General features: G+C 48.3%; 1 protein-coding gene across 1 annotated transcript in view; it reads left to right on the top strand.

Annotated features, from left to right (window-relative positions):
- VPS35 (VPS35 retromer complex component) overlaps window positions 1-25,462 on the top strand; it is a gene marked incomplete at its 5' end in the record, with an annotated part of 180,023 nt that overhangs the window by 33,361 nt on the left and 121,200 nt on the right. The window contains one exon of the mRNA XM_082271055.1: window positions 19,417-19,513. Coding sequence (XP_082127181.1) covers window positions 19,417-19,513 — 97 coding nt within the window. The remainder of the gene's footprint in view (window positions 1-19,416; window positions 19,514-25,462) is intronic.

Below are 25,462 nucleotides of genomic sequence, written 5' to 3' on the forward strand. Positions count from 1 at the left end.
CTGGAAATCACTCTTTATTGCTCATTGAGTTAGTATAAGACCCCTTTCACACTATCCGTCCGTCGGACGGACTCCGTTTATCTCAGCGGGGGATCGATCCCCCGCTGAGCAGGAGGATGACAGCTGTTCTCCGGAGACACAGCTGTCAGTTCCCCATACATCTCTATGGGGGAATCGGATGGAAACGGACCGTCGGTCTGTTCTCATCCGATCCGCTGGGCAGATGGAAAATAGGGTTTCCATCCGGTTAGATTTGACGGATCGGATGTCAGCGGACATGTCTCCACTGATATCTGATACCCCATAGGGATGCATGGGGGGACCGTTCAAAAAACAGACAGGTGGATCTGAATGGGTCCGCCTGTGTGAAAGGGGCCTAACAGACTAGAAGCTTTAAAAGGAGGGCGGTGCTTGAAATCCATTATTATTCCTCTGTTAACCATGCTGCAAGGAAAACATATGCAGTCATCATTGCTTTGCACAAAAAGGGGATTTACAGGCAAGGATATTGCTAGTACTAAGATTGCACCTAAATCAACCATTTATCGGATCATCAAGAACTTCAAGGAGAGAGGTTAAATTTTTTGTGAAGAAGGCTTCAGGGCGCCCAAGTAAATCCAGCAAGTGCCAAGACCATCTCATACAGATGATTCATCTGCAGAATCTGGGCACTACCAGTGCAGAGCTTGCTCAGGAATGGCAGCAGACAGGTGTGAGTGCGTCTGTACAAACAGTGAGGGCAAGACTATTGGAGGATGGCCTGGTGTCAAGAAGGGCAGCAAGGAAGCCACTTCTCTCCAGGAAAAACATAAGGGGCAGACTGATATTCAGCAAAAGGTACAGGGATTGGACTGCTGAGGAATGGGGTAAAGTCATTTTCTCTGATGAATCTCCTTTCTGATGGTTTGGGGCATCCGGAAAAAACCTTGTCATGCCAACAGTAAAGCATCCTGAGACCATTCATGTGTGGGGTTGCTTCTCGGCCATGGGAGTGGCTCACTCACAATTGTGCCTAAGAACACAGCCATGAATAAAGAATGGTACAAAAACATCCTCCGAGAGCAACTTCTCCCAACCATCCAAGAACAGTTTGGTGAGGAACAATGCCTTTTCCAGCATGATGGAGCACCGTGCCATAAGGCAAAAGTGATCACTTGGGGAACAAAACGCCAACATTTTGGGTCCATATCCAGGAAGATCCCCAGACCTAAATCCCACTGAGAACTTGTGGTCAATCCTCAAGAGGCAAGTGAACAAAAAAAAACCCCACAAATTCTGACAAACTCCAAGCATTGATTATGTGAGAACCGTCTACCATCAGTCAGGATGTGGCCCAGAAGTTGATTACTAGCATGCCAGGGCCAATTGCAGAGGTTTTGAAAAAGAAGGGTCAACACTGCAAATATTGACTCTTAGCATAAGATTCATGGAACTGTCAATAAAAGCCTTTGACACTTATGAAATTCTTGTAATTATACTTCAATATATCATAGTGACATCTGAAAAAAAGTTCTAAAATCACTGAAACAGCAGACTTTGTGAAGATTAATATTTTTGTAATTCTCAAAACTTTTTGGCCATGGCTGTAGACAGCAAGCACACATACAGATAGACATCACACCGTCATGGTCAATCGGGAAACCCACTCAAAAAAATGGTGAGGTTGCATGAGATCAGCAGCACTGAGATGCAACAAAGGACAAAAGGGACAGAAGAACTTTTACTGTATGTGAAGAGCCGGTTCACACTGAGGCGACATGACTTCAGGGGGCGACCTGTGAAGTTGCGTGCACCGTTGTGCACTGCGACTTTGGCGCGACTTGCAGGGACTTCACATAATGGAAGTCTATGCAAGTCGCTCCGAGGTCGCCCCAAAGTAGTACAGGACCCTTTTTCTAAGTCTGAGCGACTTGTGTCGCTCCTATTAGAACGGGTCCTGTGCTACTCAATGGACCGCGACCGACCGCGACTTGTCGCGGCAGTGTGAATGGGCTCTAAAGCTCAACTCCAGACCTCACCAATTTATTAGTTCTTGGGGGCTTAGTATGTGTCTCCCTGTGCTGTTTAGTGATCTATTTGCTTACTAATATTTGAAAAAGAGTGCTTTGTAGTTTAGCCAGACAGTAATTTTAGCCCCAGTGTGGACTCTGTCCTCGTATGCATGGCCATTCACCAAATTGCCACATAGACAAAGCAGGGACATGATGCGGGTCTGTCTGTACACCCCAACAACCCCCCCATACTATACCAGCACTGGCAAATATATATATTTTTTTAATATTCTTTTATGATGATGCCTTTAGGTTTGATACAACCGATTAAATATAAACTTGTTATGAGTATTTTTGTCTAATGTGTTTGACTTCTCTTGGTGCCTGACTGTATTGGCTGTTGTTGGGGGTTTTTTTTTTTTTTTTTTTTCTTTTTTTCCCCTTAACAGGGTGACTCCTTGGTTCCCTTGCTGCCCTTGTAGTTTTCTTGGGGAGTATACTGAGGACATTAGGTCAAAGTCTTAAGGAACTGTGGGCGGTGGGCTCTATTTTACATTGCATTCTCCTGCTTGTCTTTACGTGCCCAGTGTCATCAAGACGCTGCTCACATGGCTGTCCAACAGGAACTAATATCCAGGTGCAAGCTGAGATGTGTAGTTTTTATAGTGGGGCAAAAAAAGATAGGAGGGAATGACCTGTAACCTCCATCTGTGCCCACCAACTTAGCCCAGAGATTTGTAAAAGTGATGCCGACACTTTTGACTTCACGGGTACAGCTACATTGGTACTTTTTGATTAAAAAAAAAAGGATCAGGGTTGATTTAGTTGACTATTGGGAAGCTTTGGAATGTTTGCCGAAGGTATCCCTGAGATCATAATGTCTCCCATGTTCTGGGAGTCAGTTAAAAATCTCCCACCTACTGGTTCTAAGTGAAATGGCCCCAGCAGTTAGTTTTGTGCAACCTTTCTTTAGTGGTCAGTGAATTTGCAAATTTACATTTGGTTGTCAATGGAAAATTACCCTCTTAAATTGGTTATCAGTGGTAGGATCCCCTTCTAGTGGTCGTTTAGAGAGTCAGCGGGAGAAGGTCTCAGGGCTCCTTCCGTTGGTGGTCACTGGTAAGAATGCCCCTTCTGCTGATGATCAGTGGGAAGATTGCCCCTTCTGTTGGTGGTCTGTGGGAAGAATGCCCCTTCGGTTGGTGGTCTGTGGGAAGAATGCCCCTTCGGTTGGTGGTCTGTGGGAAGAATGCCCCTTCGGTTGGTGGTCTGTGGGAAGAATGCCCCTTCGGTTGGTGGTCTGTGGGAAGAATGCCCCTTCGGTTGGTGGTCTGTGGGAAGAATGCCCCTTCGGTTGGTTGGAAGAATGCCCCTTCGGTTGGTTGGAAGAATGCCCCTTCGGTTGGTGGGAAGAATGCCCCTTCGGTTGGTGGGTCAGTGGTAAGAATGCCCCGTCTGTTGGTGGGTCAGTGGTAAGAATGCCCCGTCTGTTGGTGGGTCAGTGGTAAGAATGCCCCGTCTGTTGGTGGGTCAGTGGTAAGAATGCCCCGTCTGTTGGTGGGTCAGTGGTAAGAATGCCCCGTCTGTTGGTGGGTCAGTGGTAAGAATGCCCCTTCTGTTGGTGGTCAGTGGGAAGAATGCCCCTTCTGCTGGTGGTCAGTGGTAAGAATGCCCCTTCTGCTGGTGGTCTGTGGTAAGGCTGCCCCCCTTTGCAAATGCCCAAACACATTGGTGTCAGTGGGACCACTAGCAACCCCTAATTAAACCCTAGGGAGCCTTGGAACCCAGGTTGGTACTCCTCCAAACCAATTAAACTGCTGTGCTCTCACCGTCTCTGCAGTTGGCTGAATAATGTGCAGGTGGATGTTGAGCCTATTTGAATTTAAACTAAAACATAATTTTGCTAGGTTGAGCAAATGATTTTACACACAAGATTTGTGTCTATATTCACCCTTCCGTAATCGAGGCTACATCTAAAGGCATGATGGCTTCTAATCATCTGGGAGCCCTGAGGTCAGCGTCTCATGATGACTCCTGGTTATGTTTGCTGTTTTTTGACAAGGAAACCAGTCTGAGGTCACATGTTGATCATGAAGGGCTGTTGCCCGTTTAACGATGAGAGATTCCTTTATACTGCACGCGTAAAAACGAACGAGAGATTAAGTAATGGTCTTTGACAACAGTAACAGTTTTCTCTTCAGTTGATAATTAAAATAAGCCAGCGTTTTACAATCCTTAAACCATAACTGGGTGACATTTAGGGGTTGATTTACTAAAAGCAAATAGACTGTTGCACTTTGCAAAGCAGATGCTACAGACAGAGCTTAGTAAATGAGGAAAAGCTTCCCCAATCACATGCAAGGGGTGGTGGGGGGGAAGCAGGATTTGTGCTTGCACATGATTGGATGATGGAAGCCAGCAGAGCTTCTGCTCATGTACTAAGCTCTAGAGCAGGGGTGTCAAAGGTAATTTCATTGTGGGCCGCATCAGCATTATGATTGCCCCCAAAGGGCCCCCAAAGGGCCGGTTGTATCTGTAAAACTAGATTTCCAGAGAGCACCCCCCCCCATTACATCAGATATCAAGAGTCCCCTCACCATCAGTTGTCAAAAGTCGTTCCCCCCCCCCCCCCTTACATCACAGTGCACCCCCCCCCCCATCTTGTGCTGCTGTTGGGAAGAAGCTAGGGGTAAAAATGGGAAGCTGAAAGCGCATGGTCTGGAGGAGGACCAGACTGACTGGAGTCTGCTGAATGCTGAGACCAGGGAAGATGGAGACGAGGGGGTGCTGCAGCTGAATAGAGGTGAAGGATCTGTAGGAGGAGTTCTGTCCTCCTTTCTGCTGCCGAGTGCTGAGATGGGGAGGGGGCAGAAACGAGCCTACCCGCCCGGAGAAGCCCAGGACCTGGAGGAGTTCTGTCCTCTTTTCTGCTGCTGACTGCTGGGATAAGGTGGGGGCAGAAACAAGGGATTGCCGCAGGTGCAAGAGCGGTGCGAGGGCCACATGAAATGGCTTGGAGGGCCGGATTCAGCCCGCAGGCCTTGTTTGGCAACTGTACTAGAGGAATCCCACAGGTATGGTAGTTGCATTGTTCCAAGTCCTGGAATTCTTCCTTTTTTATTTTTGCCTAAAAATTATCCAGAAAGACATGTTTTTATTTTGAATTCCTTATGGAAAAATGGCAGGTTGCGTCCTGTGCCTAGGCACTCCTGTACCTTGAGCCTCTTCGCTGTATAGCTGCAGAGTAAAATAAAGCACTGCTGCCTTGGACTGCTAGTCTCACTAGTTTTGGAGTGAGAGTTAGTGATTGTAACGGTAATTTTTTTTTTAAATAACCAACCTGACTGTACTTACCTGCTCTGTGCTAAAGAATTGCAGAGCGGCCACGAACCTCCTTTTTTTTTTTTTTTTTTTTTTTTTTTCTTCGGGTCCCCGGTCGGTGCTCCTGGCCCCTCTACTCTGTTTAGTTCCCCATAGAAAGCGGCTTCCTATGGGGGGCACTCATGCGTGCTCTCTCCCGAGCCCCGCTGCTGCGTCTGTTGACGTACAGTTGGACTCAGCCCCGCCTCCAGCTCCTTCATCGCTGGCTTTGATTGACAGCACTGGAAGCCAATGGCTTTCTGTGCTCCAGCAAAGTCAGTGAGACCCAGAAGTGAGGGGTGGAGTGGGGGGGGAGAGCTGCAGATGTGCTGGATCGAATGAGGGCTATTTATGTAAAAGGGGGAATGCTGACACTTAAACATTTTTTTACTTTAATGCGAGGAATGCATTAAGTTAAAAAATGTTTAGGCTTTACAACCTTTTTAAGGTAAGCCAGTCCTAGATGGATTGAAATACTGGTTCGGCAGGAAACCGGACAAATTTCGATCCGTCGATCGACTTGGCACACTGTCGTGTTTTTTTTTTTTTTTTTCTTTTGATCACCGCCTGCAGCTATACCTGCAAGCAGCAATCATTGTATTCTGCTGGTGGGGAAGGCTCCCTGCTGGAAGAACATGATAGCGCTGCGAGAAGGATTCCCCCATCAATATGGACTGTATGTTAAGCCGGTCATAGGTGGAGTGGATTTATTTCCTCCTTCCTTTCGCAGCGGCGCCATCTCCTGGAATTAGGGAAAGGTACCCGTTTCCCACCTCCCCCCTGAAAGGTGCCAAATGTGGCACCGGGGGGGAGCAAATGAGTGGAAGTTCCACTTTTGGGTGGAAGTCCGCTTTAAGGATTAAGAGAAGATCTGTAAAGCAGAGTGGACCAAAAATCCCTCCTTGTGCAATGTGCAAACCTGGTCACCAACTACACGAAACGTCTCACCTCTGTGCTTGCCAACAAGGGTTTCTCCACCAACTATGAAGTCATGTTTTGCTTGGGGATCAAATACCGTATTTATCGGCGTATGACACGCTCTTTTTTTCCTCCTAAAAATTGAGAAAAAAGTAACAGTGCGTGTTATAGGCCGATATAAAATAAAAAAAAGTCCAGGAAGCAGTGCCAAGAGGTAGAAGGGGGCGGGCGGCGCCGAGGAGAAGGAAGGACACGCTGTCATCGGAAGTCCCGCCTCCTATGCCGACGTCTATCATAGGTGCCGGACTTCCGATGACAGCGTGTCCTTCCTTCTCCTCGGCGCCGCCCGCCCCTTCTACCTCTCGGCGCTGCTTCCTGGACTTTTTTAAAAGTGATTCGGATAGTGTCACTGGCGCTGGTCGAGGCTGCAGTTATGGGCACTGAGCTGGTCGAGGCTGCAGTTATGGGCACTGAGCTGGTCGAGGCTGCATTCGTGGGCACTGCACTGGCGAGGCTGCATGTATGGGCACTGCGCTGGCGAGGCTGCATGTATGGGCACTGCGCTGGCGAGGCTGCATGTATGGGCACTGCGCTGGCGAGGCTGCATTCGTGGGCACTGGTGAGACTACATTTGATTAAAAAAAAAATAAAAAATGTTCTGAGTTCAAAGCTGTTTATTTTAAATTTTCAGCTTTTTCCTAAAATTTAGGTGCGTGTTATACGCCGAAAAAATTTTTTTTTTACTCACTGAACTGCAACTCAATTTATAACATTTGTATTGTGTTTTTTTCTGGATTTTTGGTTGATTTTCTGTCTCTATCAGTTTAAAATACACCTATGATAAAAATTATAGACCCTTCGTTTCTTTGTAAGTGGGCAAACTTACAAAATCTGCAAGGGATTAAATAATAATTTTCCCCACTGTATGTGCATGTGGGGGCAGCCATATTTCTCATTGAATAGCAAGCTTTTTACTTTGCTTCCTTTCGCAGTGTAATTCTTCCATTTAGGCCTGACTAGTGGAAAGCAGTTCGTCCTCTGTGTGGCTGAGATTTTAGTGAAATGGCGATAGCAGCTAGAAGAATATTCTACAAATCTTTTCAGAAAAAAATGGGTATACTGAAAAGTATGTAAAATATCAAATTGCATAAAGATATGAAGATAAAAAAATAGCTCAAAATAGGATGCTGCTAAAAATACAGTATGGTTTCCCTTAAAAAAAATAAAATAAACTCTTCTGCTCCTGTACTTCTGTACTTTTTTTAAATTTAAAATTCTCTGGGCCTTTTCTTAAAGCGGAGTTCCGGCCTCAAACGTTTTTTATGGCACTTTTCCACTGCAAGTACCGGCTCGGCTCTACTCGGCCCTGCTTGGCCCGGTTTGCTTTTCCACTGCTGGTACCGCATGGTACGGTGTTGGAATGGTTCGGTACGGTATGGTTTGCTTTTCCACTAAAGTAGTACTAAAGTTAAGTGGGTGGGATAACAACGGGGTGGGTGGGATTCTCTGACCAATCAGTGGCTAGTAGTGACTGCATGCAAAGGATTGTGGGATATGGTACCGGGTATGGTACCTCTTGGAACCACAATCGAGGTGGTACTGTTTTTGAGAGCCGTACCGTTTGGTTCCATGCGGTGGAAAAGCGCCGCTGTACCGTACCGAACCTTTCCAACACCGTACCATGCGGTACCAGCAGTGGAAAAGCACAAAAGCGAGCCGAACCGTTCGGTTCCATGCAGTGGAAAAGTGCCATTCGATAAAAACACCCCCGGGACAGTCAGGGCTAGTGCATTTCAGCAATGATAGCCTCTGAACTGTCCTAGGGTTCACTTACCGTTTTAGAAGAAATACTTGCCTTGAAAATTTCTTGTCCAGCGCTGCCATCTCAGGTGTGGGCAGCTGAAGCCGGAGCGTCCTGTTCTGCGTCCTCTTCAGTCCCACAATGCCCTGCACCCGGCCCCGCCCGTCACTTCCGGTGCAGGCGCATCATCCCTGCACAGCTTCTGGGCATGCCCAGAAGCTGTTTAGCAGGGAGGACGCGCCTGCACCGGAAGTGACGGGCGGGGCTGGTGCAGGCGCATTGACTCCTGGGAACGATGACGCTCCTCTCCCAGGAATCAATGCAAGCAGAAAGTGACGGGCCGCGGCCACAGAGGGAGGAAGTGGAAGAAAGGGGAGTATACTTTCTTCAATAACAAAGTAAGTAAATGGGGAAAAAAAATCTGAATTATCCAATTCTTTTTTGGGTGATTTTCAGCAAGCGGATGGGCCGAAGTGTTTTTTTGAGGTCGGGAACGCCGCTTTAAGACTGAGTAAAACAATACCGCAGCTATTTGTTTTAATGGAGCCTAATGAATGAAACCACAAAACGTATTGAGAGTCGCGCCGGTCGTATCAATCCTCATCTGCCTAATTTCCCATGGGACAGCGCCGAAAATTGCTCCCCTAATCAATGTAAATCACTGTTTGAGCGGCTCAGCGTTGGCGGCTGGCGGGCTGGAATTAGCTGCCACGTTCTCGCCAACAACTGTCACAGTCCCACATCCTAATGGTGCTTCATTATTTTGTCACTGTTGGATTGCATTGAATTACCATAAATCTGCTGAAAGCAGACAAATGAAGTGTTCACTGGGGGTTTTGTAAACTGTCTTAAATTAAAGAGGATTTCCATGTTACCTGTAAATTTATTCAGCTTTGTCTCCAGCTTTTTGATAATTAAAGCAGAACTGTTGGTTACAGAAAAAAAAAAAAAAACAGTCCTTTAAGTCCCCGTTCACACTAAGGCGACCCGTGAGGCGACCTGGTCGCCTCACAGGTCGCTGTAGGTTGCCTTCCATAGGGAAGCTGCGGACCCGTTCTAATAGGAGCGACACAAGTCGCTTCTCGGCCTTTTGGCTAAGATCAAGTGTAGTATCTGTTCTTATCAGTGTTGGAATGGAACCTGAAGGTTAGTATCGGTGGTGGCCGAAGTTAACCGGGGCGCTCTGGGCGTAACTGGAGGACCGGAGTAGGCCAAACCAGAGAAAGCCGGAGGGTTCCAATGCCTTCCTGATTTGAATGGGTCCGCCCCTACCAGTTTGAAGGGAGCAAGAAAGCTGGGGAAAGACGGTTAGTATTGCTCCTGGATGTAATTGGTGAGGAATTGGGATGGTGGTGGGAGGGCCTTTCCTCCTGGGTTGAATCTGGCCTTGCAAAAGGCTTGTCCCCAGTTGAAGGCAGGCTCTCTCTAAGCTGTCCACGTTCCAAACCTCCTGGTAGGTAAGGGCTACACTCGGTCTGGCCATTGGGCCGGGGTAGAGAAAGCCCGTAGTGTATGTGCCCCTGGGGTGGCAGCCCAGGGGTGCCTTAATTCTCACTGGTGAGGGGCAGCTCGCCTTGAGTTTTTCGGCACCATGGTCACTGCACCTACGCACACTTTTTTAAGCACCTGCCTCTTGGGCAAGGCCTTTTGGCTTCGACCAGAGGAATTTTTATTCCGGCCGGAAGGCCTGCCCTTGTATTTTCACAAGGGCACTAATTCACCTCTCCACTTCCCCTCCCCCACCTTTTTGTTTGTGTGTGCTTTTTCTTTGTAGTTTGTCACTTTCTATCACCTTTTTCTCTTACGTCCTCCGACAGTCGCCGCCTCTTCATATTCGTCACATATGGGGTATTAGACTTTGCTCCGAAGGAGTAGCTAGGCAACAGAATATGTTAATAAAGCTTTTAACATATCCAACATATCCCACCCTCAAGGGGTGGTCCCCTCAGTCAATACCCTCCTACTTCCTGCAACCATATCTCAGTTTTAATGTCTAGCTTGTCAGGAGTGGCTGGCTCTCTGTGCTGGGACTTTATGTCCCAGACTCTTTCTTCTTTTTAATATTTTGTTTGAGTTTTTCTCTCTACCTTTACTTAGCTGTTGTTTTATCAGCGTTAGTTAGTTCTTCGGACGAAGAGGATCATGCGGACTGGGTCTCGGGCTGATCCCCCTGGTCGCAGGTCGTGGGTCAGTGGCTTCCCAGTCTGCCATCGAGCGTTCAGCCAGGTAACGCTCCTGGCATAGTGAACGACCCATCCCTGTTCGGTGCAGGGATGCTTGGTGAGGTGGCTACCTCACTGGACGCTGTGCGGTTTCTTAACCCACGTTCGGAGCGTCTTGTATGCGACTCTCCCTGCCTCATGTGTAGCGGCTTGTTCGCCTGTGCGGGTCCCCCACACCGTGGTGAGGTAAGTGTATTTATGTGGGGACCTGTCTGTCTGGAGGGGTGTCAGTCTGGGACTGTGTAACCTGCCTCTATTCACACTGTTTGTCTCCCTATCTCTCGGCTGCATGCTGTGGGCTGCAAGGGGGGGGGGGGGGGGGAGTTGTGTGGCACTATGGGTGTCAGCATGATCAGTGTGGAAAGCTGTGTGCTGTGGGGCATGTTTTATGGCATGTTTGGGCACTTACAGCGATCGCTGCAGCGATCGGTTCTGTTTTTTTACATACAGACATGTGTGCATTACTGCACTGTGGAGCGACGGTTTCGGCGCCTAAAGACGCCATTTTGCCTGCCCTCGCTCCGGCCGCGTGTTTTACATGCATGGCGGCCATTTTCTTGTAGCCTCCATAGGTTTACATAGAGCGCCCTAGCAGCATCACTTCCTCTTCCCAGGAACACCGATCGAGGCAGCAGCAGCGGCGAGGGTCTCCTCAGGTTTTATCCTTCTGTTTCTTGCTATCCATTGCCTGTGTTCAGTTTACATATCCCTGTGGGGGTCTCATTGTGCTTAGTGTGACGCGGTGGGCTGCGCTTGCCGCGCTTGCTGAAAGGGGCAGTTAACCCTTGGTTGTCTGGCATTACAGGGGCAATGGATTCTCAGGAGGGCAAATTTCCTACAGTATTGGTGGAAAGCCAGGGGACCGCTGCTTCCCCCCCAGGGGGGGATTTAGCCACTATTGTGGCTGGCCTTGCTGCTCAGGTGCAAATGCTGGTGGCTGCTCAATCTACCAAAAGGCCCAGAGTTGTGCTCTCCTCTGATTCTGAGGGTGAAGGTGATGGGGCTGTCCTAGCAGGGGCTTCCCTATCGGGGTCCCACTCCTCTCTTGATCTAGTGGGGTCTGAGGTGGAGGCTGAAGTTGAGGGGGTTGATAATTCTCCCCCTGGCTCGCCTGAAGAGCTTGCAATCATGGATGAGTTGATTGCTTCTATTAAGCAAACGCTGCGTTTGCAGGACGAAGTGTGTCCCCCCGCTGCCTTGGCGGCTTATGGGACGCAGAGGAAACGCAGGACGCCACAGGTTTTCCCCTGCAATGCTGATTTTCAGCGCGCTGTTAAGGATCAATGGCGCGATCTGCGCAAACCTTTTGCGGTACCAAGTAGATTCAAGCTGCGTTATCCTTTTTCACCTGCCACTGATGAAAGGTGGTGCGTGCCTCCACCAGTGGATCATGCGATTGCGGTTTTGAACAAGGCCACTGCGATTCCTGCAGAGGGTTCACCCATTTTCCGTGATGCCACAGATAGGAGACTGGAGTCTCTGGCCCGTCATACGTATTCTGTTACGGGTTCTATGCTTAAAGCTCTGTTTGCTTCTCTCATGGCGGCCCAGGCGATCGCAAGTTGGACGCAGATGCTTAGGCGCGTCTTGGTGGCCGACTCGGCCTCGCCGGCGACCCTGGATATGGTGGATCAGATCCACCAGGGTGTCATGTATCTGTGTGATGCGGACCTGGACCTGATTCCGTTGGCTGCACGGGTGCACAGTGGGGCGGTGTTGTCTCGCCGCCTGGTTTGGTTAAAATGTTGGTCGGTGGACCAATCTTCGCGTAAGACCTTAGCCAATCTGCCTTATGATGGGTCTCGCCTTTTTGGGGAGTCCCTGGATGTGTTGATTAAGGGAATCACCGGGGGTAAGAGCACTCTCTTGCCCCATTTCCCCAAGGCTAAGGGGGCTTCTGGGAAGAAGCATGCTAATTTTCGGCCCCCTCAGGGGTCCTTTCGTGCCTTTCGGCCGCACTACAAGGGCAAGCCGTTCAAAGGTCAAGGCTCTCAGAAGAAGCCCTGGTCTGGTAAGCAGAAGTCCGGCCAATCCGGACCTGCAGCCCATAACAGTTCGGCCTGAAGGGGCGCCCTCACCCAGTTTTGGGGTGGGGGGACGCTTGCTCGGTTTTCTTCAGCCCTGGTTGGCCCGTGTGCGGGACAGATGGGTTCAGGAAATCGTTCGGTCTGGTTACAAGATCGAGTTTCTCTCTCGGCCGGAGAGCAGATTTTTTCCTTCAAATCTTCAACTGTCTCCGGAGCGCCTGCGGGACCTACACCTGGCGGTGCAGGACCTGAGGGCTCAGGGAGTGGTGGTTCCGGTGCCTCATCGGGACAGATTTCGGGGGTTTTATTCAAACCTGTTCACCGTGCCCAGGAAGGAGGGCAAGGTTCGTCCGATTCTGGACTTGAAGGCTCTGAACTGCTCTGTGCGGGTTCGCAAGTTCCGCATGGAATCCCTGCGGTCGGTGGTGGCTGCCCTGGTTCCGGGGGAATTCATGGCCTCCATCGATTTGAAGGATGCGTATCTTCACATCCCCATCTTCGAGGGTCACCAGAGGTACCTTCGATTTGCCATTGCGGAGGATCACTACCAGTTCGTGGCGTTGCCTTTTGGCCTTGCCTCGGCTCCGCGGGTCTTCACCAAGGTGCTTGCACCGGTTCTGGCATTATTGAGGGCCCAGGGCATTTCTGTCCTGGGGTATCTGGACGACATTCTGGTTCGGTCTGCGACCAGCCAGGGTCTGGAGCAGGACCTGTCTGTCACGATGCAAACTCTGCAGGAGTTTGGTTGGACGATAAATTTTCCAAAGTCGGCACTGAGTCCGTCTGTTCGTTTCCCCTACCTGGGAATGATTTTGGACTCGGTGCAGGCGAAGGTCTTCCTGCCGGAAGACAAACTCAGAACTCTTCAGGAGGAAGTCAGGTCCCTCCGGGATGTTCCGCAATCGTCTCTACGGACGTGCATGAGATGTCTGGGATTGATGGTCTCGGCCTTCGAGGCGATTCCCTTCGCCCAGTTTCACACGCGGGGTCTCCAAGCGGAGATCCTGTCCAAGTGGGACGGGCGACCTCAATCTCTGGATCTTCAGATCTCGTTGAGTCATCGCACCAGAAAAGACCTTCTGTGGTGGCTCCAGTCCCCGATGGTGTCCGGGGGCAAGTCGTTTCGTCCTATCTCGTGGACGGTAATCACCACGGATGCCAGCCTGTCGGGCTGGGGTGGTGTTCTGGGCGTTCTGTCCGCCCAGGGAACTTGGTCGGAGGGGGAGTCCTCCCTTCCGATCAACATTCTGGAATTGCGTGCGATAAGTCTCTGTCTTCGTCGCTGGACGGACCGGCTGCAGGGCTGCCCGGTTCGGGTGCAGACGGACAATGCCACGGCGGTGGCCTACATCAACCACCAAGGGGGCACCAGGAGTGCCCGAGCGGCTCGGGAAGTGGCCGACATTCTATCTTGGGCCGAGACTCATGTCCCGGCGATAACGGCGGTTCACATTCCGGGGGTGGAGAACTGGCAGGCGGACTATCTGAGTCGCCAGACCCTGGATCAGGGGGAATGGTCTCTCCACCCGGCTGTCTTCCAGATGTTGTGCGCGAAGTGGGGTCTTCCAGATGTGGACCTGTTCGCGTCTCGTCTCAACAACAAGGTGAGGAGGTTCGTGGCACGGACGCGCGACCCTCGGGCAGACGCGTCGGACGCGTTAGTGGCCCCGTGGCATCAGTACAGACTGATGTATGCGTTTCCACCGATCCAGTTGCTGTCCAGGTTCCTTCGCAGGTTTCAATCGGAACGCAACACGGTGATTCTTGTGGCACCGGACTGGCCTCGCCGGTCCTGGTACGCAGACCTTGTGAATCTGGCGGTCGACGCCCCGTGGCGTCTGCCTCTTCGAGACGATCTCCTGTCTCAAGGGCCGATATACCATCCTGCTTTACAGTCGCTGGCTTTGACGGCCTGGCTGTTGAAACCGAGGTCCTGAAGGAGAGGGGTCTCTCTCCGGAGGTCGTTCATACTTTAATCAACGCGAGGAAGTCTTCCTCTGGGAAGGTTTACTACCGTACTTGGAAGGCCTATTTTGCCTGGTGTGAGTCCAGGGGGTTTTCACCCCGCACGTACTCGGTGTCCCGTGTGCTGTCTTTCCTTCAAGCGGGTGTTGATCAGCGCTTGGCGCTGGCTACGATAAAGGGTCAGGTGTCTGCTCTGGCCGTTCTGTTTCAACGTCCCGTGGCATCCAACCTTTTGGTTGGCACCTTTATTCAGGGTGTGCGGCATCTGGTTCCTCCTAGGAGGGATCCTCTGCCCCCTTGGGACTTGAATCTCGTGCTATCTGTGTTACAACGTGCTCCTTTTGAACAGATCAGGGAGATCTCGTTGTCTATGTTATCCAAAAAGGTCGCCTTTTTGGTGGCGATCACTTCGGCTCGCAGAGTGTCGGAACTGGCGGCTTTGTCCTGCAAGTCTCCGTACTTGGTTATTCATTTGGATAAGGTGGTCTTGCGACCTAATCCTTCCTTTCTTCCGAAACGTGTTTCGGAATTCCATCTTAATGAGGACATTGTCTTGCCTTCGTTGTGCACGAAGCCTAAACATCCACAGGAGGTGAGATTGCACTCTTTGGATGTTGTTCGGGCGATCAGGGTTTACCTTCGATCGACTGAGTCTTTTCGTAAAACGGGCTCCTTGTTTGTTCTTCCAGAGGGTCCTCGGAAGGGCATGGCGGCTTCGGCCTCTACCATCGCAAAATGGATCAGACAGACCATTGAACAGGCCTATGCCTTGCAGGGGAAGGTTCCCCCTGTGCCTGTGAAGTGGCACTCTACTAGATCTCTGAGTACGTCTTGGGCCTGTCGTCATGGGGCTTCTGTAGCCCAGGTGTGTAAGGCGGCGACTTGGTCGACCGTGCACACTTTCACAAAATTCTACAAAGTAGATGTTCGGGCATCGGCGGATGCTTCCTTTGGCCGCAAGGTTCTTAGTGCGGCTGTTCCCTAGGGTCCCTTGTTGGGGACTCCTGGCTGTTGGGATAAGTTTTGTATCCCCTGGTTTTTGCCTTTTCCTGGGTTGTTGCTCCTGTTGAGCACTTGTTTTTTTTTTTGCTGTTGCCCAGCTGGTTTCCTTCCTTTGGTAAGGTTCCTTTCTTGATGTGGAAACTGCGTTGCCTTTCGGCGCGGATGTGTTTCCCACCCCTCATGTTTGCACTGCTTTGGGACGTCCCCATATGTGACGAATATGAAGAGGCGGCGACTGTCGGAGGACGTAAGAGAAAACGGAATTTTTGTAAAATCTTACCTGTAAAATTCCTTTCTCTGAGTCCTCCGACAGTCGCCGCCCCCGCCCCTCTTTTGGGGTTTGGTTGTATACTCTACTGCTATTCCACTAAAACTGAGATATGGTTGCAGGAAGTAGGAGGGTATTGACTGAGGGGACCACCCCTTGAGGGTGGGATATGTTGGATATGTTAAAAGCTTTATTAACATATTCTGTTGCCTAGCTACTCCTTCGGAGCTAAGTCTAATACCCCATATGTGACGAATATGAAGAGGCGGCGAAAGAAAGGAATTTTACAGGTAAGATTTTACAAAAATTCCGTTTTTTCACTTTCACGACTTGTAGGGTGTGGGTCCTCGGGCCCTACCTTGAGTCTTGGGAGGGGGCGGATATGGCCTTTTGGCTTGGTCCGCCCTCTCTCATGGGGTCTCCCTTCGGGGGAGCCCCACTTAGTACTCGGTGGGGGCTGTTTCGGCAGTCCCCCTGAAGAACGGGGTCAGTCTGGTTTCGGCCAGACAGACCATGAGTACCTTAAATCCCTGTCAGGAGTCTTGAGCCCCGGGGGATCGAGGTTCGGGTCCTACCTCTTCGGAGGGAAGACCATTTGTTTGCACACCCTGTGCACTTTTTGTGTTCCTCACGTTTGTGTGTGTGCACTTTTTTATGCACCGGGTGAAGTCTTTTGAGTGTGTTTCACACGCTACGGGAAAAAAAAAAAAAAAAAAAAAACGTCGTTCCGACTTAGAAAAAGGGTCCAGAGCTTCTTTGGGGCGACCCGGAGGCGACCGCCATAGACTTCAATGTCATGAAGTCCGTGGCGGCCGCTCCGAGGTCGCGGCGCGCTGCTCGCACTGCGACCTCGGAGGTCGCGGTGCGAAGTAGCGTCACGTGTATGTGAACGGGGGCTTATTTTTTTTTCTCACTGCAACAATCCGCAGTCTTTAAGTGTGGCAATTCTTTTACATTTTTTTCAATTTTTGGATAGTTAGGCTTCTTTCACATGGGCGGTGCACCCAACCGAGTCCATTTTTGCTCAGCGGGGATCGATTCGCCGATCAAGTGTTTGTAACCCTAAAAAAAAATAGATGCTATTCCCTTAAAGCATGAATAACAGCACAGTGCTTGTGCTGTGTCATTTGCCCCCTTGTATAACCTAAGAAACCTGTAAACTGACCACAGTTTATCATAGCTGCTAAGCCCTGGCACCGTGGTCAGTTTACATGCCTCTGTCACCCACAACTCTGCTCTCTGCTCTCCCCTGTCCCCTCCCTGCCAGCTCCATCCACTCCCCAGCCCTCCCCTCCTGCTGCTATCATAACTACAATATAACCATACAATCCCCTCTGTAAAAAACATTGTGTCCCTGTGTCTGTGTTAAAAACAAAAATGCAGATTTCTACCTTACATCAGAGCGTTTCCCGACATTCACTTGACCAATCGGCGCTCTCTCCTCTGCTCCCCAGCTTCAGCGTCAGTGGGAGTTCTCGGCCCCTCCCGCTATAGCTGTCAGCCGGGGAGAGGAGAGAGCTGAGAAGTCACGTGAGTGCCGGGAGACACTCTGATGTAAGGTAGAAATCGGCATCTTTTGTAAGATAACCCAGACACTGGGACACAATGTTATTTTACAGAGGGGAGTGTATGGTTATACTGTAGTGGGTTAACAACCACTTTAATTCTTAATGGTACCCCAAACATGGGTAGCAGTCACGCACCAAAATGAGCAAAGCTCACTGCAAAAAAAAAGTGCACAAGCTACTTTGGTGCGTTTTGTCGCACATAGGGCTGCCACATGCTGAAAGACCGATTTTTAAAAAAAGAAAAAAAAGTGTTGCGCAGGTGTGAATGGGGCCTTCACGTTTGGGGGGAAAAAATAAATAAATCTGAATGTGATAAATAATCCTCATTCAGGATCTATATTTCTACAGTGGTGTTTGGAGAAAACGGAACTAAATGGGTAATCTTCTGCTCCTGGCATTTGTTGTGGGCTCTATGCGTCCTCGCTCCTTCCCTGATAAGAAGTTAAAGTGAATGAAGTCCCGGATTGTTCTATTGAAGGCTCAGGCTGCTCTTTCATGTTTTTGTAGCTGAATGCTGCTGAGGATTTTCTTCTCAAGCAGAATTTCAATTTGTTTGCTCCCTTCTCCCTTTTGCGCATCCTTAGGCAAACACTTAATTGACCACATTCAACATGTAGGTCAGAAGCATTCTAGGGACTCCTTCATCATGCCTTATGGCCTCCCGGTCCAGGTTCACATCTTAAAAGCTTCTGATTCTCCTCCCAGCACTCTTGAAGTCTAATTGCTGCGATCGGTACAGCGACCCTCGTAGACCTCCGTGTTTTTTTTTTCCTTGCAGTTTATCTGCTGTTCTTGGGGTGGTATGTCGGGAAGGATAGTCTCCCTTGCTGAACTGTGTGTGTGGTAGACATCTTTGTGTTTTAGGGATGGCAATCTTTGATTGTCAATCAAAGCTCCCTGGAGAAGGAGATGTTTACCGGTGCACATTACAGCTGACAAAATTCACACTGCCTAATTTTCTTCATATTCAGCAGGGGATAGGAAAACACTGCAAGATAAATCTTTTTTGTTTTAGCACTTTTTGTCTTTGGGCTGTAAGGAATGCGTTCATATTTGGCGTTCTAGCAATAAAGCAGATTTGTGCTTTACTTATACCGTGCAAAGCTACAAATTAGCTTTAGGCCTCATGCAGGCTGGAGGTTTATCCCAATGCATGAGGTTCTGGTTTTTTCACGCGAGCAAAAGGCAGAGGGTCACCGGCCGGCCCCACTGTCGGCATCCTGTGAATCGGAGTGCCTGAAAGCTGCGGCTAGGTGGTGCTCCAAGTGGTCCTAACATTTAGGGTAGTATGTGTCCAGGTACAAATGCTAAAACTGAGGAAAAACCCTCGTGCTAATCTATGAAATAAAGAAAAGGAGGGCTTCTGCTGTTTTAAAGGTCCCTAAGGAGAACAGAGCATATAAATAAATTGCAATTTAGCAGCACAAACTCTTCCAATAATATTCTGTTTGTATGGGTGTGATTCTTGCACTGTCTTGGGAGATTCATGTTCTGTGTGCTGTGGGAGACCAGATATAGTGACTGCAAGCTCCTGGGGAGAGTAGATATAGTGACTGCAAGCTCCTGGGGAGACCAGATGTAGTGACTGCAGGCTCCTGGGGAGACCAGATATAGTGACTGCAAGCTCCTGGGGAGACCAGATATAGTGACTGCAGGCTCCTGGGGAGACCAGATATAGTGACTGCAGGCTCCTGGGGAGACCAGATATAGTGACTGCAAGCTCCTGGGGAGACCAGATATAGTGAATGCAGGCTCCTGGGGAGACCAGATGTAGTGAATGCAGGCTCCTGGGGAGACCAGATGTAGTGAATGCAGGCTCCTGGGGAGACCAGATGTAGTGACTGCAGGCTCCTGGGGAGACCAGATGTAGTGACTGCAGGCTCCTGGGGAGACCAGATGTAGTGAATGCAGGCTCCTGGGGAGATCGCATATAGTGAATGCAGGTTCTGGGTTTAGTAATATTTCAAGTGCACTAATCCTTGAGGTTTTAAAGCCTGGTACGCACGGGCCGAATATCAGCTTTAGATTTTTGGCTGTGCGTTTCCTTTCTGTAGGGTACTTTTGCATATAACATGTGCGGTGGATGCACAGTAACTACAGCTATGAAACCTGTTAGCTAGTTTCCATGGGACCTGCATGCTGTGTATAAATGTATACGGTCCTGAAAACTGCCTGCATAAAAGACTTGTTTGGGGTGTTATGACTGTGTATTGGTCATGCATTTTTTTTACACTAACCCTACGCGTTTTGTCACACAACTAGTATTGATACAATCATTTGTTTTTATTCCATAGGACAAGAACAAACTGATGGATGCTCTGAAACATGCCTCAAACATGCTGGGAGAACTCCGGACCTCCATGTTGTCCCCAAAGAGTTACTACGAGCTTTGTATCCTTCTCAGTGGCCACGTGGTGTGTCACGCGGGATTGGCGGATGGTAACACAATGCCAAAATCTCTCATTGATTGGTCAGATAAAGGCAGATATTCTCTGAACTCTAGGAAAAGGAGTAGTTAAAGAGGAACTGCAGTCTGCTCACAGAATCTGTAATAAAAACTTATTTGTCATTCTGCAGATTCCCTCCAACCACTTTACATATTTTATATATACTATGATTCTGTACATGCCAAATATGCTGCAGAAATCTCCCTCTACTAATTCTGGCAGCAGCCATTTTACCTGTGGGCAGCTGAAGCGGCTGCCTGTTCACCTCCTGATTGATACACACATACACATATATACCAATATACATATATGCATACACCTAATATATACAGACCCACGCATAAACAAATATACAGATAAACACACTGTCATCACTGCTTGCCTGCACATTTCTCCTCTCTTGATGAATGAATACTCATGGCTCTCTGCTGTCTCCGGTTATCTCTGCCCTCATTCAGCCCCCTCCAGCTCTGCAGCTCTCCTTGGCTCTCCTATGACTCATCCCTCCTGCTCACAAGAGTGATAGAGCGAGCTGTGAATGATTTCATTAGCCTAGGCTAATTACCAGATAAGAAAAAGGAAGTGGGCTGTAGAAGGTATTTACTAGCAGAATAAAAAGTTTTACTATCAAAAGTTAAAGCAACAAAGGCAGAAGATTTAACAGATGAAAAAAATGACCGAAGGCCTGCTTAAAAGCATTTGTCCAGTCAGTTGTTAAAAAATGAAGTCTACAGCTACAAAAAATGTGCTCACCTGGCTGGTTTCCTCCCTGGGCTTCGGTTGACAGCATACTAACTGTGGACAGCTGGCTGAGACTGCTTGCGGCCTCACAGCCGGCTGCTCACTGCGCACATTCGTGAGCCCTACTGTCCTATTTGATCCCGCAGCTTTTAGGGACGTGTGACGTCCCTGGAATTTGGGGAGGGTGTACCTGTGAAAACCGGGTACCTACCCCCCCCACTACCCCAAAAAAACAAAAAAAAGATGTCCCAAGTGTTTAGCAGGGGGGAGAGGAAAAAGAGCAGAATGTCCTCTTTTCGGAGAAGTTCCGCTTCGAGGATGAACTTCAGCATTGCCTTCAGTCTTGTACAGTTGTTTAGGCTCCTCTCCTGTAATGAAGAATGGCTTGCAAAGATTTTCACTGCACACTGTGAGCTTTTTACAGTGTGCACTAGAAGCTGCAGCAGGCCAGATGGAGCCCGCCTCATTTCCTGCCTGGAGGACATTTCAGCATCATCTAGCTCTCTAGTGCCCAACCTGTGGCCAAAGGGCTGCATGCGGCCCTTTGGTATCTGATTTGTGGTCCTCGGACGTCTCTAGGGAACATCTTCCCAGTTTCGTATTGTCTTCTGCAGCATATCCCCAGCCAACAATGTAACATGTCCACACTATGTGACCTTCATTTCCTCTATTGGGTCTAGATTTTCCGACAGTCCTCTCAAGCATTGCATATATTGATCAGGTGTGGCCCTTTGATGATGCAAAGGGTGCGTCTTTGAGACCCCCTGTAGCTCATAAACTGATTTAGCCCCTCTCCTCCCCAGCCTGACTGCCCCTGGTCCGCCCCTTTTTTTCATAAAATTTCACTTCTTCCAATCACAGAGGCTCAGCATTACATGTGGATGTTTCCAAGGCCTGAATCAGAATGCCCACTCCTCCAGACTGACCCCCAATAAGACTTTCTGATATTTGCATAGCTCCTCCCAGCCCAAAGCTTTTTCCATCTAAAATGGGTCTTCAGTGATGGAGGCCAGACCAGTCACCCTCCACAATGAGAGAGAGCAGCAGTGAGCGGTCTTTTATTATAGAAAACTCATACACTGAGGCAAAGTTTCACTCTGGATTGCTGAACAGATCTGGGAAGAATACACCAAGCACAAAAAGATTAATGGAAGAATACACATAACCACTATATTTAGATATTATTTTGTTCTCCTGAAGATTAGCTTTTATGGCTGCGTTCAAACTTCTGCAAATTGGATGCAGGTTTGCCCGCATCCAATTCTCATGACAAGAGACTGTGAGCGGCTCTCAATGGAGTCGGTTCACACAGCTCTGGGACGGCCGGGGTCAGCACTGGAAAAGGGTCCAGTGCATCTTTGGCTTCGTTTTGAGGTCCGAATTCAGCCAAAAATTCGAACCTGATTCGCACCTGAAATGGTGCCTCAGCTCGCTGCCGGGGCACCTGACCCCGGCAGCGAGCTGAGGCCTCAGCAAGTGTAAACCCAGTCCAAAGCTGAATTCCAGGAAAGAAAATATATATATATATATATATAAGTGAAGGCAAACTATGAGTTGACCACTTCTGGACTGGAAGGTTTTACTCCCTTAATAACCAGGCCATTTTTTGCGATACGGCACTGCGTTACTTTAACGGACAATTGCGCAATCGTGCAACGATGTACTCAAATTGATGTCCCCCCCCCCCCCCCCCCACACACACAAATAGAGCTTTCTTTTGGTGGTATTCGATCACCTCTGCCATTTTTTTTTTTTCGCTATAAACAGAGCGAATATTCTGAGGAAAAAAAAAACAATTTTTTATTTTCTGGTATATAACATTTCCAATAAACGAAATGTAAAAAATCAAATTTCTTCATCATTTTAGGCCAATTTGTATTCTGCTACATATTTTTGGTAAAAAATCCCAATAAGTGTATATTGATTGGTTTGTGCAAAAGTTATTGCGTCGAAGGTAAAGATTTACGTCATTTTTATTTATTTTTTTTTTTACTAGTAATGGCAGCGATTTTTAGCGGGACTTCGACGTTGCTGAGGACCGATGGAACCCCTAACTGACATTTTTTACACTTTTGGGGGGGGGACCAGTGACATTACTACAGTAATAGTGTGGTTACTGTAATAATGACCCTGCCAGGGAAAGGGATAACCTCAGGGGCGATCAAAGGGTTAAATGTGTCCCTAGGGGGTGCTTTCCAACACTGTGGTAGATGGATTTGCTGAATGAACACAGAGACCTGTGTTCCTAAATAGGAGGAACACACAGGATCCCTGTGTTCATTACTGACAGAACAGTGGTCTGCCTTGTTTACATCAGCAGACCTGCCGTTCTGTCTCCATGGGGTGCGTTCGCGGGTGCCCGGCAGACATCGCGGCTGTCCCGTGACGTACAGGTATGTAGTTTCATAGGACAGAGCCGACCTGCTGCTGTTTAACCTTCCTGGCAGTGTTCCCGAGTGTGGCTCGGGGTTAAATTTCAGTGCCAAAAGCGGTAACCCCGAGCCGCACTCGGGGTACCGCCAGAAGCATCGCTGGATCCTGGTAGAGGGGTTACTTACCTTGTCACCGGAATCCAGCGATGTGTGCGGCGGCAGATCTTCCTCCCGATGCTCTCTGTGCCCCCGGCTTCCGTCTCCTGCGACTTGACGCTCGCAGGGGGGTGGAACCGGCGGCAAATTCAAAAGTAAAACACACTGATACATTGCAAAAAAAAATAAATTCACATTAGATTGCCCCCCAATACCCTTTCCTGCAGTTTTACTGTACTTTATATATATATATATATATATATATATATATATATATATATATATATATATATATATATCAGTGGGTACGGAAAGTATTCAGACCCCCTTAAATTTTTCACTCTTTGTTATATTGCAGCCATTTGCTAAAATCATTTAAGTTCATTCTTCTTCCTCATGAATGTACACATAGCACCCCATACTGACAAAAAAACACAGAATTGTTGACATTGTTGCAGATTTATTAAAAAAGAAAAACTGAAATATCACATGGTCCTAAGTATTCAGACCCTTTGCTGTGACACTCATATATTTAACTCAGGTGCTTTCCATTTCTTCTGATCATCCTTGAGATGGTTCTACACCTTCATTTGAGTCCAGCTGTGTTTGATTATACTGATTGGACTTGATTAGGAAAGCCACACACCTGTCTATATAAGACCTTCCAGATCACAATGCATGTCAGAGCAAATGAGAATCATGAGGTCAAAGGAACTGCCTGAAGAGCTCAGAGACAGAATTGTGGCAAGGTACAGATCTGGCCAAGGTTACAAAAAGATTTCTGCTGCACTTAAGGTTCCTAAGAGCACAGTGGCCTCCATAATCCTCAAATGGAAGACGTTTGGGACGACCAGAACCCTTCCTAGAGCTGGCCGTCCGGCCAAACTGAGCTATCGGGGGAGAAGAGCCTTGGTGAGAGAGGTAAAGAAGAACCCAAAGATCACTGTGGTTGAGCTCAAGAGATGCAGTCAGGAGATGGGAGAAAGTTGTAGAAAGTCAACCATCACTGCAGCCCTCCACCAGTCTGGGCTTTATGGCAGAGTGGCCCGACGGAAGCCTCTCCTCAGTGTAAGACACATGAAAGCCTGCATGGAGTTTGCTAAAAAACACCTGAAGGACTCCAAGATGGTGAGAAATAAGATTCTCTGGTCTGATGAGACCAAAATAGAACTTTTTGGCCTTAATTCTAAGCGGTATGTGTGGAGAAAACCAGGCACTGCTCATCACCTGTCCAATACAGTCCCAACAGTGAAGCATGGTGGTGGCAGCATCATGCTGTGGGGGTGTTTTTTAGCTGCAGGGACAGGACGACTGGTTGCAATCGAGGGAAAGATGAATGCGGCCAAGTACAGGGATATCCTGGACAAAAACCTTCTCCAGAGTGCTCTGGACCTCAGACTGGGCCGAAGGTTTACCTTCCAACAAGACAGTGACCCTAAGCACACAGCTAAAATAACGAAGGAGTGGCTTCACAACAACTCCGTGACTGTTCTTGAATGGCCCAGCCAGAGCCCTGACTTAAACCCAATTGAGCATCTCTGGAGAGACCTAAAAATGGCTGTCCACCAACGTTTACCATCCAACCTGACGGAACTGGAGAGGATCTGCAAGGAGGAATGGCAGAGGATCCCCAAATCCAGGTGTGAAAGACTTGTTGCATCTTTCCCAAAAAGACTCCTGGCTGTATTAGATCAAAAGGGGGCTTCTACTTAATACTGAGCAAAGGGTCTGAATACTTATGACCATGTGATATTTCAGTTTTTCTTTTTTAATAAATCTGCAACAATTCTGTGTTTTTCTGTCAGTATGGGGTGCTATGTGTACATTCATGAGGAAGAAGAACGAACTTAAATACTTAAATGATTTTAGCAAATGGCTGCAATATAACAGAGTGAAAAATTTAAGGGGGTCTGAATACTTTCCGTACCCACTGTATATAATATATAATATATATACTTTAACTTATTTATAGTTATTTATTATATTATAATTTATGATTTTGTGTTTCAAACATTATCATACCCGAGATGTTGTAAAGAAGAACGCACAGTAAAAAGAAATCCTATGTATACAGTTGGTTTGGGCTGCTCATTATTAAGAATTACATGCAAAATAATGGTACCGCTTTCAGCACCTAAAATCGGAACGAATCCTACAGCCAGGGAGGTTAAGTACGGCAGCTGGTTGGCAAGTGGTTAAAGTTACATGTATTACTTTGATTCTCTCTGTTTTAGGTCCCTATTCAGTACAGTGTGTGTGTTTTCCTAAAATTCTAATGCTAAGTACTTTTTTTTGCAGAGCCCTGCTGTGCTGCAATGTGACCTCCTTCTGCTTTTCTTCCCGATCGAAGTGAGTACAGTGGGAGGGGCTGAGATTTCCCTCTGATAATGGCAAAAGCGCAGAGGGAGGTCATGTATCTGTACAGCAGGGCTCTGGAAAGAAGGTATTTAGCATTTCTAATTTTCGGAAAGCACACACTGTACTGAACAGGGACCTAAAACAGAGGATTAAAGCATTTAATACAGGTTTCTTTTACATTACAAGCACTGGAGCAGCTGCAGGGATTGAAATTACACAGGCATGAGAGTGGGGGCGGCAAGGAGGAGATCGGTTCTCACACAGAC

The sequence above is a fragment of the Pelophylax lessonae genome (assembly GCF_965119305.1).
Source record: "Pelophylax lessonae genome assembly, chromosome: 10".
NCBI classification, from domain to species: Eukaryota; Metazoa; Chordata; class Amphibia; order Anura; family Ranidae; genus Pelophylax; species Pelophylax lessonae.